This window comes from Macaca thibetana, chromosome 4 (genome assembly GCF_024542745.1).
Source record: "Macaca thibetana thibetana isolate TM-01 chromosome 4, ASM2454274v1, whole genome shotgun sequence".
NCBI classification, from domain to species: Eukaryota; Metazoa; Chordata; class Mammalia; order Primates; family Cercopithecidae; genus Macaca; species Macaca thibetana.
Window position 1 is genome coordinate 154549678 of NC_065581.1, and position 14826 is coordinate 154564503.

The window sequence follows — 14826 nt, forward strand, 5'->3', positions numbered from 1 at the left end:
GGGAGGCCGAGGCAGGAGGATCACTTGAAGCCAGAAGCTCAAGACTAGCCTGGACAACAAAGTAATACCCCATTTCTACAAAAACATTAAAAAATTAGCTGGGCATGGTGGCTCGCACTTGTAGTCTCAGCTACTAAGGCTAAGGCAGGAGGATGGCTTGAGCCCAGGAGTTTGAGGCTGCAGTGAGCCATGATCGTGCCACTGTACTCCAGCCTAGGAGACAAAGTGAGATCTCGTCTCGAAATAAGTAAGTAAGTAAGTAAAATTGTCTTTGTCTTCAAGAACGTTGTGGTCTAATGCAGGAGGAGGGCAAGGGAGAGATGCAAACAGCTAAAACATTGTAAGATACTCTTAATATAATTCAGTGAGGCCAAATCTGAGAGTCATGAAACATGTACAGAAGGTAGTCAAAGGGTGGTACCTTTTCTAATAGCTGGCTTCTCCACTGACCCATTTACCCTAGCATGTTGCCAGTGATACTAGAGAACCTCAATGGTGACACTTCTGCATAGCTTACAAGACTCCCTTTATATGGTCTTTGCCTCATATCTTGCTTTGATTCCTTAGACTTGTTCATAGTGACAGATGATCAGTTAAGGATTTTTGAAATATCACTCCTGGCTGCAGAGTAAAAGATAAATTAGAAGAAGTAACAAAAAAGATATAGGTAACATTGGCTTGCTATTTCTTTGCCTCAGTCTGCCTTCATGTTGATATTTAGTGACTTACAGAAACCAATAGGGTAGAAAAAGCATAAGAGGTACACAGAAATAGAAAGTGCATATTGATGCTCTAGAAAATGCAAATTTGGGGATTAGGGAAGAATTTCTAGTAAATGTGTGTAGTTGTAAACTTTACACTCTTCCCTCTTACACAGGCAGACCTTAGAGATATTGCAAGTTTGGTTCCAGACCATTGCAGTAAAGCAAATATTGTAATAAAACAAGTCACTCAAATTTTTTGCTTTCCCAGTAAAGTCATATTTATTATACTGTAGTTTGCAGTATAAGCATACACTGCTATAAGTGTCCAGTAGCATTATTTATAAAAATGTATATATCTTAATTTAAAAATACATTATTGCTAAAAAGTGCTAATGATTATCTGAGCTTCCCAGGTTCATAATGTTTTTGCTGGTGGATGGTCTTGCCTCAGTGTTGATGGCTGCTAACTGATCAGAGTGGTGGTTGCTGAAGGCTGGGGTGGCAATTTCTTAAAATAAGACAACAATACAGTTTGCTGCATCAATGAACTCTTTCTTTCTTAAAAGATTTCTCTGTAACATGCAATGCTATTTGATAGCATTTTCCCATAGTAGAACTTCTTTCAAAATTTGAGTCAGTCCTCTCAAAGCCTGCCAATACTTTATCAGCTAAGTTTATGTAATATTCCAAATTATTTGTTGTTATTTCAGTGGTGTTCACAGCATCTTCACCAGGAGTAGATTCCATCTTAAGAGATCACTTTCTTTGCCCATCCATAAGAAGCAACTCCTCATCCATTCGGGTTTGATCATGAGATGGCAGCAATTCAGTTAATCCTCGAGCTCTACTTCTCATTGTTGTTCTCTTGTTACTGCTACCGTATCTCATTTCCTTCCTCCACTGATATCTTGAACCGCTCAAAATTATCCACGAGGGTTGGAATCAACTTTTTTCACATTCCTGTTAATGTTGATGCCTTGACCTCTTTGAAGGAATCATGAATGTTTTTAACGGCATCTAGAATGGTGAATCCTCTCCACAAGGTTTTCAATTTACTTTGCTCAGATCCATCCGAGGAATCACAATCTATGGCAGCTATAGCTTTATGAAATGTATTTGTTAAAGAATAAGACTTGGAAGTCAAAATGACTTCCTGATTCATGGGCTGCAGAATGGATGTTATGTTAGCAAACATGAAAACATCATTGATCTCCTTGTACATCTCAATCAGAGCTTTTCGGTGACTGTGTGCATTGTTAATGGACAGTAATCTTTTGAAAGGAATCTTTTTTCTAGGTAGTCAGTCTCAATAGTGGGCTTAAAATGTTCGGTAAGCCATGCTGTCAACAGATGTGCTGTCATCTAGGCTTTGTTGTTACATTTATGGAGTGCAGGTAGAGTAGATTTAGCTTTTTTTTTTTGAGATGGAGTCTTGCTCTTGTCGCCCAGGCTGGAGTGCAGTGGCACAATCTCGGCTCACCACAACCTCCACCTCCTAGGTTCAAGCAATTCTCCCGTGTCAGCCTCCTGAGTAGCTGGGATTACAGGCATGTGCCACCATGCCCGGCTAGTATTGTATATTTAGTAGAGACAGGGTTTCTCCATGTTCGTCAGGCTGGTCTCAAACTCTCGACCTCAGGTGATTCGCCCGCCTCAGCCTCCCAAAGTGTTGGGATTACAGGCTGAGCCAATATGCCCGGCCATTTAGCATAATTCTTAAGGGTCCTAGGATTTTCAGAATGGTAAATGAGCATTGGCTTCAACTTCAAGTCACCAGTTGCATTAATACCTAGTAAGATAAACAGCCTGTCCTTTGAAACTTTGAAACCAGGCGTTGACTTCTCTCTAGCTATGAAAGTCCCACATGGCATCTGTTTTCAATAGAATTCTCTTTTGTCTACATTGAACATCTGTTGTGTAGTGTAGCCACCTTCATCGATGATCCTAACTAGATCTTTTGGATAACTTGCTGCATCACCTTGCACTTTTATGTTATAGAGGCGACTTCTTTCCTTAAGCCTCATGAACTTAACTCTGTTAGCTTCAACCTTTTCTTCTGCAGCTTCCCCACCTCTCTCATCCTTCACAGATTGAAGAGAATTAGGGCCTTGTTCTGGATTAGGCTTTGTCTTTCTTTCTTTCCTTTTTTTTTTTTTTTCCTTTTTTTTTTTTTTTTTTTTTTTTTTTTGAGACAGAGTCTCACTCTGTCGCCCAGGCTGGAATGCAGTGGTGTAATCTCGGCTCACTGCAACATCTACCTCCTGGGTTCAAGTGATTCTCCTGCCTCAGCCTCCTGAGTAGCTGGGATTACAGGCACCTGCCACTACACCCAGCTAATTTTTTGTATTTTTAGTAGAGACGGGGTTTCACTATGTTGTTCGGGCTGGTCTTGAACTCCTGATCTCGTGATCCACCTGCTTCGGCCTCCCAAAGTGCTGGGATTACAGGCGTGAGCCACTGCACCCAGCCAGCTTTGTTTTAAGGTAATGTTGCAGCTAGTTTAATCTTCTATCCAGATCACTAAAACTTTCTCCCTATCAGCAATAAGGCTGTTTTGCTTTCTTATCATTTATGTGTTCAACAGAGTAGAACTTTTAATTTCCTTCGAGAACTTTTTCTTTGCATTCACAACTTGGCTAACTGGTGCAAGAAGCCTAGCTTTCAGCCTGTTTTAACTTTTGGTGTGCCTTCCTCAGTAAGGTCAACCATTCTAGCTTTTGATTTAAAGCAAGAGATATGTGAGATTCTTCCTTTCACTTGAACAGTTAGAGGCCATTGTAGTTTTATTAGTTGGCCTGATTTCAATATTATTGTTTCTCAGACAATAGAGAGGCATGAAGAGAGGGAGAAAGATGGGGGAACAGCTGGTGGGTGAGGCAATCAGAACACACACAACATTTATAGATTAAGTTTGCCATCTTATGTGGTGCAATTTGTGATGCTTCAAAACAATTACAATAGTAACATCAAAGATCACTGATCACAGATCACTGTAACAGATATAATAATACTGAATGAAAAAGTTTTAAATGTTGCAAGAATTACCAAAATGTGACACAGAGACATTAAGTGAGCTTCATGCTGTTGGAAAAATGGTGCCAGTAGACTTGGTTGATGCAGGGTTGCCTTCTGCTTGGGAAAAACACAGTATCTGTGAAGCAATGAAGTAACTATCTGTATGACATATTGAAAGGAGACCTAGGCAAGGTGCAGTGGCTTACACCTGTAATCCCAGCACTTTGGGAGGCTGAAGTGGGAGGATTGCTTAAGGCCAGGAGTTCGAGACCAGCCTGGACAACATAGTGAGACTCTTATCTCTACAAAAAAATTTTTTTTTTTACAAAAGTGACCTAGATGGTGGTTTCTCAAAATATTAAACATAGAATTACCATAGGATCTAGCAATTTCACTTCTGGGTATATATCCAAAGGATTTGAAAGTGGGGAATCAAATAGTTACTTATACACCAATATTTAGGGAACATTGTTCATAATAACCAAAAGGTAGAAACAACCTAAATGTCTATTGAGGGGCAAATGGACAAACGAAATGTGGTCTATACATACAATGTAATAGTAATCAGCTTTAAATAGGAATGAAATTCTCATACATGCTACAACACGGATGAACCTTGAAGACATTATATTATGTGAAAAAAGGCAGACACAAATAGGCAGACTCTGTATTGTTCCACTTATATGAGCTACATACCGAGAACAGTCAAATTCATAGAGACATAAATTAGGATACTGGTCATCAGGAGCTGGGGGTAGGTGGCAACCTGGAGATATTGTTTAATGGTATAGATTTTCATTTTGGGATGATGAAAAAGTTCTGGAAATACACAGTAGTGATGGTGGTTGTGCTTAATCCCACTGAGCCAGGATAGGTAGTGGGATTAAGTAAATATGCTAAGTATATCTGGTATACTTAAAAATGATTGAAATGGTAAATTTTACATTATGTATATATTTTACCCCAATAAAAAAGGTGATCTAGAAATACAATGCTACTGTAAAAAAGAACAAGGAAGATTGTTTTTATTTTTTTCTTTTAAAAAATTTTTCTTTTGTCGAATCTCTTCTCACCTGAAGGAAGTATTTCTAATATTGACACTGTCCTAATACTAAGAGATTTCCAAGGTAGAGTAAGGGTAAAAAAAAAAAAAAAAAAAAAAAAAAAAGGTGCAGAGCAGTGTGTAAATTATGCTATCTTTTGTGTAAACAATGCAGGATAAAATATATATTCATATTTGTTTTGATTTGCATTAAGAAACATTGCAAGGATAAATAAGCAATTAATAAAAGTTGTTACCTCCAGGTAAGCAAGAGGAGTGGTAGTGAGACATTTCAATATATATCCTTGTGTATACTTTGATCTTTGAACCATATAAATGTATTATCTAGTCAAAATAATTTTTCAACAGGGGACTTAAAATGAATTTATTCTAGAGGGATCAACAATTGGAAGTCACAGAGAATGTAGTTTTTTAGAAGTGTTGATTAAATATTGCTACTGTGACATCCACTTTCCCAGACAAGCGAGGTCCAGGAATCAGGGATCTATGCCGATGTTGGGTGTTTCAGGAGCCTGGTTTAGATGCAGAAGTGGAGTTTTACTTTCCCATCTACTTCAGGCTGCAAAGAGAATATATTTTGCATAGGGAATAAAGGCAAACTCTTTAAGTTCATCAATATCAAGGAGTTAGAAAGAAGGAGACAGTCATTGTGCCTGGGGTGAGGTCTCTTACCAGGGTCTAAGTGCTTCAAGGCTGGCCATGGCAATGGGGTCATTAAAAACAGGGTTTGCCAGAGCCAGAGAGCATGAAGTGTTCAAAATGGCAAACTCTAGATTTTGGGAGGCCAAGGCAGGCAGATCACTTGAGGTCAGCAGTTCGAGACCAGCCTGGCCAACATGGTGAAACCCCATCTCTACAAAAGATACAAAAATTAGCCAGGTGTGGTGGTGCACACCTGTAATCCCAGCTACTCAGGAGGCTGAGGCAGGAGAATCGCTTGGAGGCGGAGGTTGCAGTGAGCTGAGATTGTGCCTTTGCACTCCAGTGTAGGCAACAGAGCAAGACTCTGTCTCAAAAAAAAAAAAAAAAAGTTACTAAAGTTATTAGAATGGGTAAGCAATTTATTTTTCTCTGCCTCATTGATCTATTTATATGTCTGTCTCCCTTACCACATTGTGGGAACTGAAGACATGAACTTTAGCTGTAGTGGAAAAAGCATGGGCTTTGCAATCAGGCAGATCTATTTAAGTCCAAACCCCTTCTCTTTCTAGCTATTTGACTTTGGTCAAGTTATTTTTATCACACTGAGCCTTGGGTTCTGTGTACATCATAAAATTGTTCTAAATATTAAGTGAGAGAAAAACATTTGTATATAATCATCTTGCATATAGAAAATATTCAAGGAAGTTTTCTCTTTCTCTTTTTGCATCTTCCACAGAGCTTTATATTTAAAGTTATTCAAAATATTTTTTAAATTGAATATGTTTCTCTTTACCTATGAAATCTGAACCCTGGTTAAGGACAGCCTGAGGCGGGCATATTTCTAAGGCTTTTACCTTGAGCAATAATGTCATTGTTGCTAAATATTTTATCAAGCAGCTGTCTGTTATGCGCAAAGTGCTGCTTCTGCTTGCTGCTCTGGTTTATCTTTCCTCCATATCATCAGAGTCTAGCTTAAAGCTTTTACTTTGTGAAGTCCTGTTCCTTTTCTTCTGTTTACAGAACCTGTTCTCAACTTCAGTTTTTATAATTGGGCATGACAGTCATTCCCTTATACTCACTACTCTTCAAAAAACCCTCAACCACACACTCTAGGGATGGATAAGTATAGGGATTGTTAACTATCTTTCCTTGTTTTGTCACATATTTCTTGAGCACCAATACTGTGCTAGGGTAGATATAAGCAGTATTAATATATGATTCCTGCCTCCCAAGGAACAGTTTCTTTAGTAAAAAAGAGATGCATGTACAAAAATATAATTAATTATGTAATGATATGATATTATTTTTGTTTGCTGTTTTACATTCACCATTTAAAATCATATTTTTAAAAACACATTCCTGCTTGCAGTCTCTGACAAGAAAGAAAGTAAAACAAAACAAAACACATACACCCATGCACACAGAAAAAGGATTGGAAAGATATGCACCAAGATGTTGACAGACCTTATCTCTGAATAGAGGTATTTTGGGTGGTATTTTTTTCTTTCATTTTGCTTACCTGGATTCTCTAGATTTTCAGAAATTTCGTTTTGAAGTTATAAGACATTCATCATTTCCCCCTCCTTGCTAACACAACAGTGGCCCCTCTCTTTCTTTTGCATTCAGCTTTTGCGAGAATTGAAGCACCCTAATGTGATCGCATTGCAGAAGGTGTTCCTCTCTCACAGTGACAGGAAGGTGTGGCTGCTGTTTGATTATGCAGAGCATGACTTGTGGGTAAGTATAAGCTCACTGTATTTCTAGGATTATTTTATGTCGGTATGGAGCGTATTTATGGAAAATACATATTGTTAATGCACAGAAAGGAAAACTTGCTCTGTTAGCCATACTTCAAAGTAAATATAAACATAAATATTGATTTTGAAGAATTTAAGCAATAAACTAACATTTTACTGAGGAGATAGTATTTGTAGTATTTAGAAATTTTACTTCAGAAAGATTTTAATGAATGGGAGACTATACTTTTTTTGGGGGGGGGCGGGGGGCGGCGGGGAGGGAGTTTCGTTCTTTTTTTTTTTTTTTTTTTTTTTTTTGAGACGGAGTCTGGCTCTGTCACCCAGGCTGGAGTGCAGTGGCGCGATCTCGGCTCACTGCAAGCTCCGCCTCCCGGGTTCACGCCATTCTCCTGCCTCAGCCTTCCGAGTAGCTGGGACTACAGGCGCCCACCACCTCGCCCGGCTAGTTTTTTGTATTTTTTTAGTAGAGACGGGGTTTCACCGTGTTAGCCAGGATGGTCTCGATCTCCTGACCTCGTGATCCGCCCGTCTCAGCCTCCCAAAGTGCTGGGATTACAGGCTTGAGCCACCGCGCCCGGCCGGAGTTTCGTTCTTGTTGCCCAGTGCAATGGCACGATCTTGGCTCACTGCAATCTCTGCCTCCCAGGTTCAAGCGATTCTCCTGCCTCAGCCTCTTGAGTAGCTAGGATTACAGGCATGCACCACCACGCCCGGCTAATTTTGTATTTTTAGTAGAGACAGGGTTTCTCCATGTTGGTCAGGCTGGTCTCGAACTCCCAGCCTCAGGTAATCTGCTCACCTCAGCCTCCCAAAGTGCTGGGATTACAGGCATGAGCCACCACACCTGGCGGGAGACTACACTTTTATGCAAGTAATTAATGGCAATTTACTAATATGTATAGTGAAGATTAAGGATGTTTTATCAACGTATGAAAGAAGCAAAAAATTCTAATTCTTATCTTTTCAAATTAGGAATCAGAACATTTAAACACTTTTATCTGAGGAACTGCTAAAAGTAACAAACGTCAAATCTGGCAATAAGTTCAAATTATGGATAATTAATTTAGCACCACTATGCCTGGCTAATTTTTCAAAAATGTTTTATAGAGACAAGGTTTTGCCATCTTGCACAGGCTGGTCTTGAACTCCTGGGCTCAAGTGATTTTCCTACTTTGGCCTCTCAAAGTGTTGAGATTACAGGCATGAGCCATCACACCCAGCCTTGTTTGTTTGTTTGTTGGTTTGTTTGTTTGTTTGAGACAGGGTCTTGCTTTATCACCCAGGCTGGAGTGCAATGGCAAAATTGTGGGTCACTGCAGCTTTGACCTCCTGGGCTCAAGCGATCCTCCTGCCTCAGCCTTCCAAGTAGCTGGGACCACAGGTGTATGATCACACGTGACTAATAAATTTTGATTCAATATAATGTGGTTTATCGTCTGTATAAGTTATAAATCTCTTGAGGAATAGCTTTAACAGACTCAGGTCTTAAAGAAACTTTCAGAGTGTATGCTATTATAGCAGATATGGACAAGTATTTCCAGTGTGTTTTTTTCAATTCTTTTCATGGATATTCATAGACATTGTATTTTCCCCATTTTTCTATATTCCCCTATATGTCAACCAAGGCTTACTTGATAGTGTATGTACTTTACTTTGAACATCAGTGAGGTGATGAAAGAAGATGATGTAGTACATTGGAATAGTCAGGTCCTGTAGAACTGTACTGTCCAATACCATATTTCAAAATAAATATAATCATAAATGTTGATTTTTAAAAAATTTAAGCACTAAACTGACATTTTACTGAGAAGATAGTATTTGTAATATTTAGAAAATTCACTTCAGAAGTATCTGAAGTACACACATTGATTTTACCTGTTTCTTTTTTTTTTTTTTTTTTGAGATGGAGTTTTGCTTTTGTTGTCCAGGCTGGAGTGCAGTGGTGCGATCTCGGCTCACTGCAACCTCCGCCTCCTGGGTTCAAGCAGTTCTCCTGCCTCAGCCTCCTGTGTAGCTGAGATTACAGGCATACGCCACTACGCCCAGCTAATTTTGTATTTTTAATAGAGACGGGATTTCACCATGTTGGTCAGGCTGGTCTTGAACTCCTGACCTCAGGTGATCTGCCTGCCTTGGCCTCCCAAAGTACTGGGATTACAGGTGTGAGCCACCACAGCCAGCCTCTTTTTTTTTTTTTTTAAATGTAGCTGTTAAAAAGTGGAAAGTTATACATGTGGCTCCCAGTGTATTTCTACTGGAAATCACTGCTATAGTATAAACTCTAATTTTCTATTATTTCTTAAAATCAAATCAATGTTATTACTGAGCAGTTTATAAAAATAAGAAAGCTGTATAAATAGCTTAATAATTTTACATACCATTTGATCATCGTAAAGTTACTGGAGCACTATTGACAATTTCATCAGTATTGTTTGCATAGTGTTTTGATGGTCCTCAGTGTCCATTTTATGTTTTGGACAGAGACAGGAGTGGGGTGGGGATGGAGGTGGAGGTGGGAGCACTGGGGGGGCCAGTAGCATTTTTTCCCTTTCAGTACAATGTTTTTATAACCCACAATATTTATGTGGATATAAAAATTTGAATATGATGACCCAGTTTTATTTATTTCAATGGGATTGAATTTCCTATTTTTTCTCTCTCCTCCTTTTTAGCAATTTCATATTTAACATTAACTCCCAGGAATATATTCCTATTTATTCTGTGCCAAACAAAGATGGAAGTTTTCCAATAATTCAAATATACACCTGATCAGTGATGTTACCCAAGTGTACTAAGTGCTAACTTTTTATAGAAAGTGAAGATTTATAGTTTTTCTTTCTTTTTTTTAATCTTTCATTCTGTCAGTAGAGAATATAATACTCTTCTTAGGCAGCTGTTTCAATATCAGTCCTTTTTACCTTTTGGTCCTATTTAATGAAAATCTTAATGGTTTCAGTAAATTTAGTCATTATAACCCCTCATTAACAGGGTCACATTCACCCTCAAAATAGATTCAGTTTTGGTTGAACTTATTATTCAAATTATTTTTCTTTGTGTCATTATTGGCCTTTAATAAGTAATTTTAAAATATAGAGCATTTATTACAGCATTGATTGTGTTTTGTTGGCATAGATATTAGCAAAGACTATATTGTTATGTTTTTTTTTTAATTTTTAGCATATTATTAAGTTTCACCGTGCATCAAAAGCAAATAAAAAGCCCATGCAGTTGCCAAGATCTATGGTTAAATCCTTACTTTACCAGATTCTTGATGGTATCCATTACCTCCATGCAAACTGGGTGCTTCACAGAGACTTGGTAAGTATTTTTCTTTTAAATTCATCAATATGTTTTTCCCTCCTCTTTTACAAAATTTATTTTCTTCTTGGTACCATTATAATAAAACATTAATTATAGAAAAACTTGAAAAGATACCTAAGCAAAAAAGAAGATAAAAATCACCCATAAACCTGTAATCAAAAGATTAACACTATTTAACATTTGGTGTATATCATTCCATTATATTTATGCATAGCTGTAAAATATCAGTGTGATTTTGAACAAATGATTACTGTACAATTTTAATGGAGTAGTCACATGTGAAACATGCACATTTCAATCCAATTTGTTCTTCATATTATTGCTCATTAGTAAAAATGTAATTAATATTGAGTTCTCATTTTTCTTTCCCTTAAAATCTAAACTGAAATAATGACATTGCATCTAGTAAAAAGAATGTTATCAATATCAATAAACAAATGAATAAATAAATCTAACAGGTGGTATGTACTTAGGCAAATTAGCTGCAATTTAGTGTTTGATTTTACTTTTTTATTCAATATACATGTAACCATCATTTACTGATATCTAATTATATTGCTAGGTATTCATCTTCACACTGTTGTTATTTTAGTTTATGTTGATACAAGTTTCTTTTGTTTGTTCTTAAGAAGATATGGTTATGGAATAACTGTAATCCTCATTTGCTCCTCAGTTTATCATCAGAGATTTTATTTTGCCCCCACAAAGTGATTTCATGATCTTTTGTTTCTTAGGCTTTTGAAAATTCTTGGGATATGGTAGGGATACATGTAGGTAAATTCCATTTTATTAACTGATGAGAAGTGTTTATTGATGAAAGGATCTAGTTAGTATCCCTTGGGACCTTGTCAGTCAGGGCTACTCATCTGACTTGACCATGTCTTGCTGTGACGTTGTATAAATTGGGGTCAAATGATAGTGACCACAAAAGATGCATTTACCGTATTAATAGGAGCATTTCTCCTTATAATTTTTTTTTTTTTTTTGGAGACAGGGTCTCACTCTCTTGCCCAGGCTGGAGTGCAGTGGCACCATCTCGGCTCACTGCAACCTCCGCCTCCTGGGTTCAAGCAATTCTCTGCCTCAGCCTCCCAAGTAGCTGGGATTACAGGCACCCACCACTATGCCTGGCTAATTTTTTTTGTGTGTGTGTTTTTTAGTAGAGACTGGTTTTCACCATCTTGGCCAGGCTGGGCTTGAACTCCTGACCTCGTGATCCACCCTCCTTGGCCTCCCAAAGTGCTGGAATTACAGGCGTGAGCCACCACGCCTGGCCTCTCCTTATAATTTTTAACTGTAAGATTCTTTGAGACTTCCACATGTCCACTTTACTATTAGCTATGAATTAGCATGTTTTATAATGATTATTGGGCTGGGTGTGGTGGCTTATGCCTGTAGTGCCAGCACTTTGGAAGGCTGAGGTGGGTGGATCACTTGAGCTCAGGACTTCAAGACTGGCCTGGGCAACATGGCAAAACCCCATCTCTAACAAAAAATACAAAAATTAGCTGGGTGTGGTGGTGCGCTCCTGTGGTCCCCGCTATTCGGAAGGCTGAGGTGGGAGGATGGCTTGAGCCTGGGAGTTGGAGGTTGCAGTGAGCTGAGATCACTGCAAACTCTGCCTGGGCAACTGAGCCAGACCCTATCTCAAAAGAAACAAACAAAAAGATTATTGGGTACATGATGTTGTTCTAGATCATGAGAAGAACTCTTTCATAAATGGCCTTTTAGATTTTAATCTGCCATGCACTTAGTGAAACATATGCAGGTTATATATTTGAGGTTATGTTCATCTTTGAATCATTGATCAAAATTTTTTATTGAAGATTAATGTATCTGAGCTCCTCTCTCTTGTTTCATAAAATTCTATATTTTGTTCTAAACAGCATAGCTTAACATATTTTATTTATGATATGGTCACGTGAATGTTCACTGATACCAAAATTTAGTATGCCAGGACTCAGTGTCCTCCCAATTCGGATTTGCTGCTGCTTTAGTGTCCTCTCTTTTGGTTATGGCACCACCCTCATCCTAGCCTAGAAACTTCTTTTACCTCTTGGAGACCCTTCTTTGCACTCCACATCCAGAACTTGTCAAGTTCTTTCAGCATTGTATCTAAAATATGCCTTGCATTCATCTATTTTCATCTCTAGTCCTCATTCCTAGTTCAGGCTTTTATTACCTCTTTCTTGCATTGTGATACTAGCCTCTATACTTTCCCTATACTTTCAACAATCTCTTTCCCTTCCAGTCCACTTTGGACCTTCTGACTAACTACTCAGCTCCTGCTCAAGAACTTTGAAATAGTTCCTCATTGCTTACGGACTAAAACTCTACTTCCTCATTTGGCTTTCAGAGTTTTACCAATTATAGCTTTAACTGCCTTTAAAATTGTTCTCTATCCCTGTCATCTTTCATGTATACTTTACTACTGAACTACTGAGTGTTCCCTGTCTCCTTCTGGTATTTCCTGCCTTAATGGCCTTTATTTCCCCTATCTTAAAACCCCTTACCCCATCTCAACATATTCAAATACCCTCTGTCTTTCAGGCCCCACCACAAATGTTAATTAAAACTTACCCTCATATCCATGTCTACTTGGAATCAATCTCTTCTTGTTGTTAGTTCCTGTTGTACTGCATCTTTACTTCTCTTATGGAATTTATCTGTTAGTATTATAGCAGTTTTAGAGATCTCTTAGAACATCTCCTAGCCTGTGAACTTCTTGAGAGAGCAAGGTCTATGTCTGACTCTTTTTGTTCACTGCTGCCCCTGTACACAATAGAAGTATTTCCTCAGTGAATGAGTATCAGGGAGAATAGTACTGACATTTTGGGGATCAGGCATTTGAATACACTATCCTCAATGAACATTTTTTTTTCTTGTATGTGTAAAGCACAGAGGGATGGGAACACCACAAATATGACCATGTCAAAGACCTTCTTCTCAAGGAGCCTTGAAGAAATATGACATACACACAAACAATTACACTATAAGATAGATGAGAGAAAATGTGATTGTAGCTACATGAGAAGTACAGACTAAATCTATGCAAGGTCAGAAGAGCTTCTGAGTGGGGGATAAGGGTAAGTTTCAAAGAGCAGGTTACATTTGAGCTGGACTTTGAGGGACGAGTAGAATTTAAATAGAGACTTGGGTGATGAGGGTAACCTAAGGGAGTTTGGAATGTAAAAATTCTGAGGTAAAGAAGCACTTGGATTATCTCAGAAAGGATGTGCAGTTCTGGTTGGCTCAAATATGGATAAACTGAATTGCAGTAGTGTGAGGTTGTGCTCAGAAGGTATAGGTTGGAGCCTGCTTGAGTTAGAGAGTTTTTGGGATCTTTTTGTTTAAGTACTGACAGTTGTGCACACAGAATGATTTTTTCCCCCCACTAGAAAAGCCACCACTGATTATTATTACCTCATCAATGGCATGAACACAGTGTTGAAAATGCATTCTGAATCTGGTTCTTACATAGTATAGCACTGGTTTATATTTTACCCACACATTTACTGAATGCCTCCAACTCCTCAAGTGAATAACTCTAATAAGATTTGAAATTTTGAACTGAGTGGGCGTGGTGGCTCATGCTTGTAATTTCAGCACTTTCAGAGGCCAAGGCAGGAGGATTGCTTGAGCCCGTGAGTTCAAGGGTAGCCTGAGCAACATAGTGAGACCCTATCTCTACAAAAAATAAAAAATTAACTGGGTGTGGTGGTGCATGCCTGTAGTTTCAGCTACTCAGGAGGCTGAAGTGGGAGGACTACTTTAGCCCAGGAGGTCAAGGCTGCAGTGAGCCGTGATTGTGCCACTGCACTCTACTCCAGCCTTGGGCAACAAATCGACACCCTGTCTGAATAAAAAGAAAAAGAAACTTTGAACCAACAGGAATCTAGTCTGTGATAGCCTCTTCAATTCTTGATTCACTAATCTTGAGTCCTGATATCTGTGCCATATTGTCATGGTTTTGCCAAAGTACTTTCAGGAGTAGATTTAAACTGTATGCTTGCTTTATAAATATATTCTGTAGTAGATACAGAAATACAAAGTATATCAAATGTGAATATGGTCTTAAAAAGAGGATGATGGAGACATTTGAAAAATTCTGTTTTGTGAGTTTAAGAGTTGCTGTTGCAGTCAATGACTAGTTTTGTTTTTCTTAATGCTTCATTTTCTATTGCTGTAAGAAATTTGGCTTTACACTATTTGTTAGTCACAACTGAGTGCTCACCATCTCTAAATTTCATTTGATGTGAGAAACCTGGAAAATCCATACAATTAAATGTGTTAGAGTAAATATAAATTTACAATATAATATAAA

The 14826-nt window shown here is 38.2% G+C and overlaps 2 protein-coding genes across 16 annotated transcripts in view; one reads left to right on the top strand and one right to left on the bottom strand.

Moving 5' to 3' along the window:
- Nucleotides 1-14826, bottom strand: part of GTF3C6 (general transcription factor IIIC subunit 6) — a 1097326-nt gene that overhangs the window by 313745 nt on the left and 768755 nt on the right. The gene's annotated exons all lie outside the window — the stretch shown is intronic.
- Nucleotides 1-14826, top strand: part of CDK19 (cyclin dependent kinase 19) — a 217127-nt gene that overhangs the window by 141650 nt on the left and 60651 nt on the right. For all 15 annotated transcript variants that reach the window (XM_050789065.1, XM_050789070.1, XM_050789081.1 and 12 more), the window contains 2 exons: nucleotides 7051-7161; nucleotides 10359-10499. In XM_050789065.1, the coding sequence (XP_050645022.1) occupies nucleotides 7051-7161; nucleotides 10359-10499 (252 nt within the window). The remainder of the gene's footprint in view (nucleotides 1-7050; nucleotides 7162-10358; nucleotides 10500-14826) is intronic.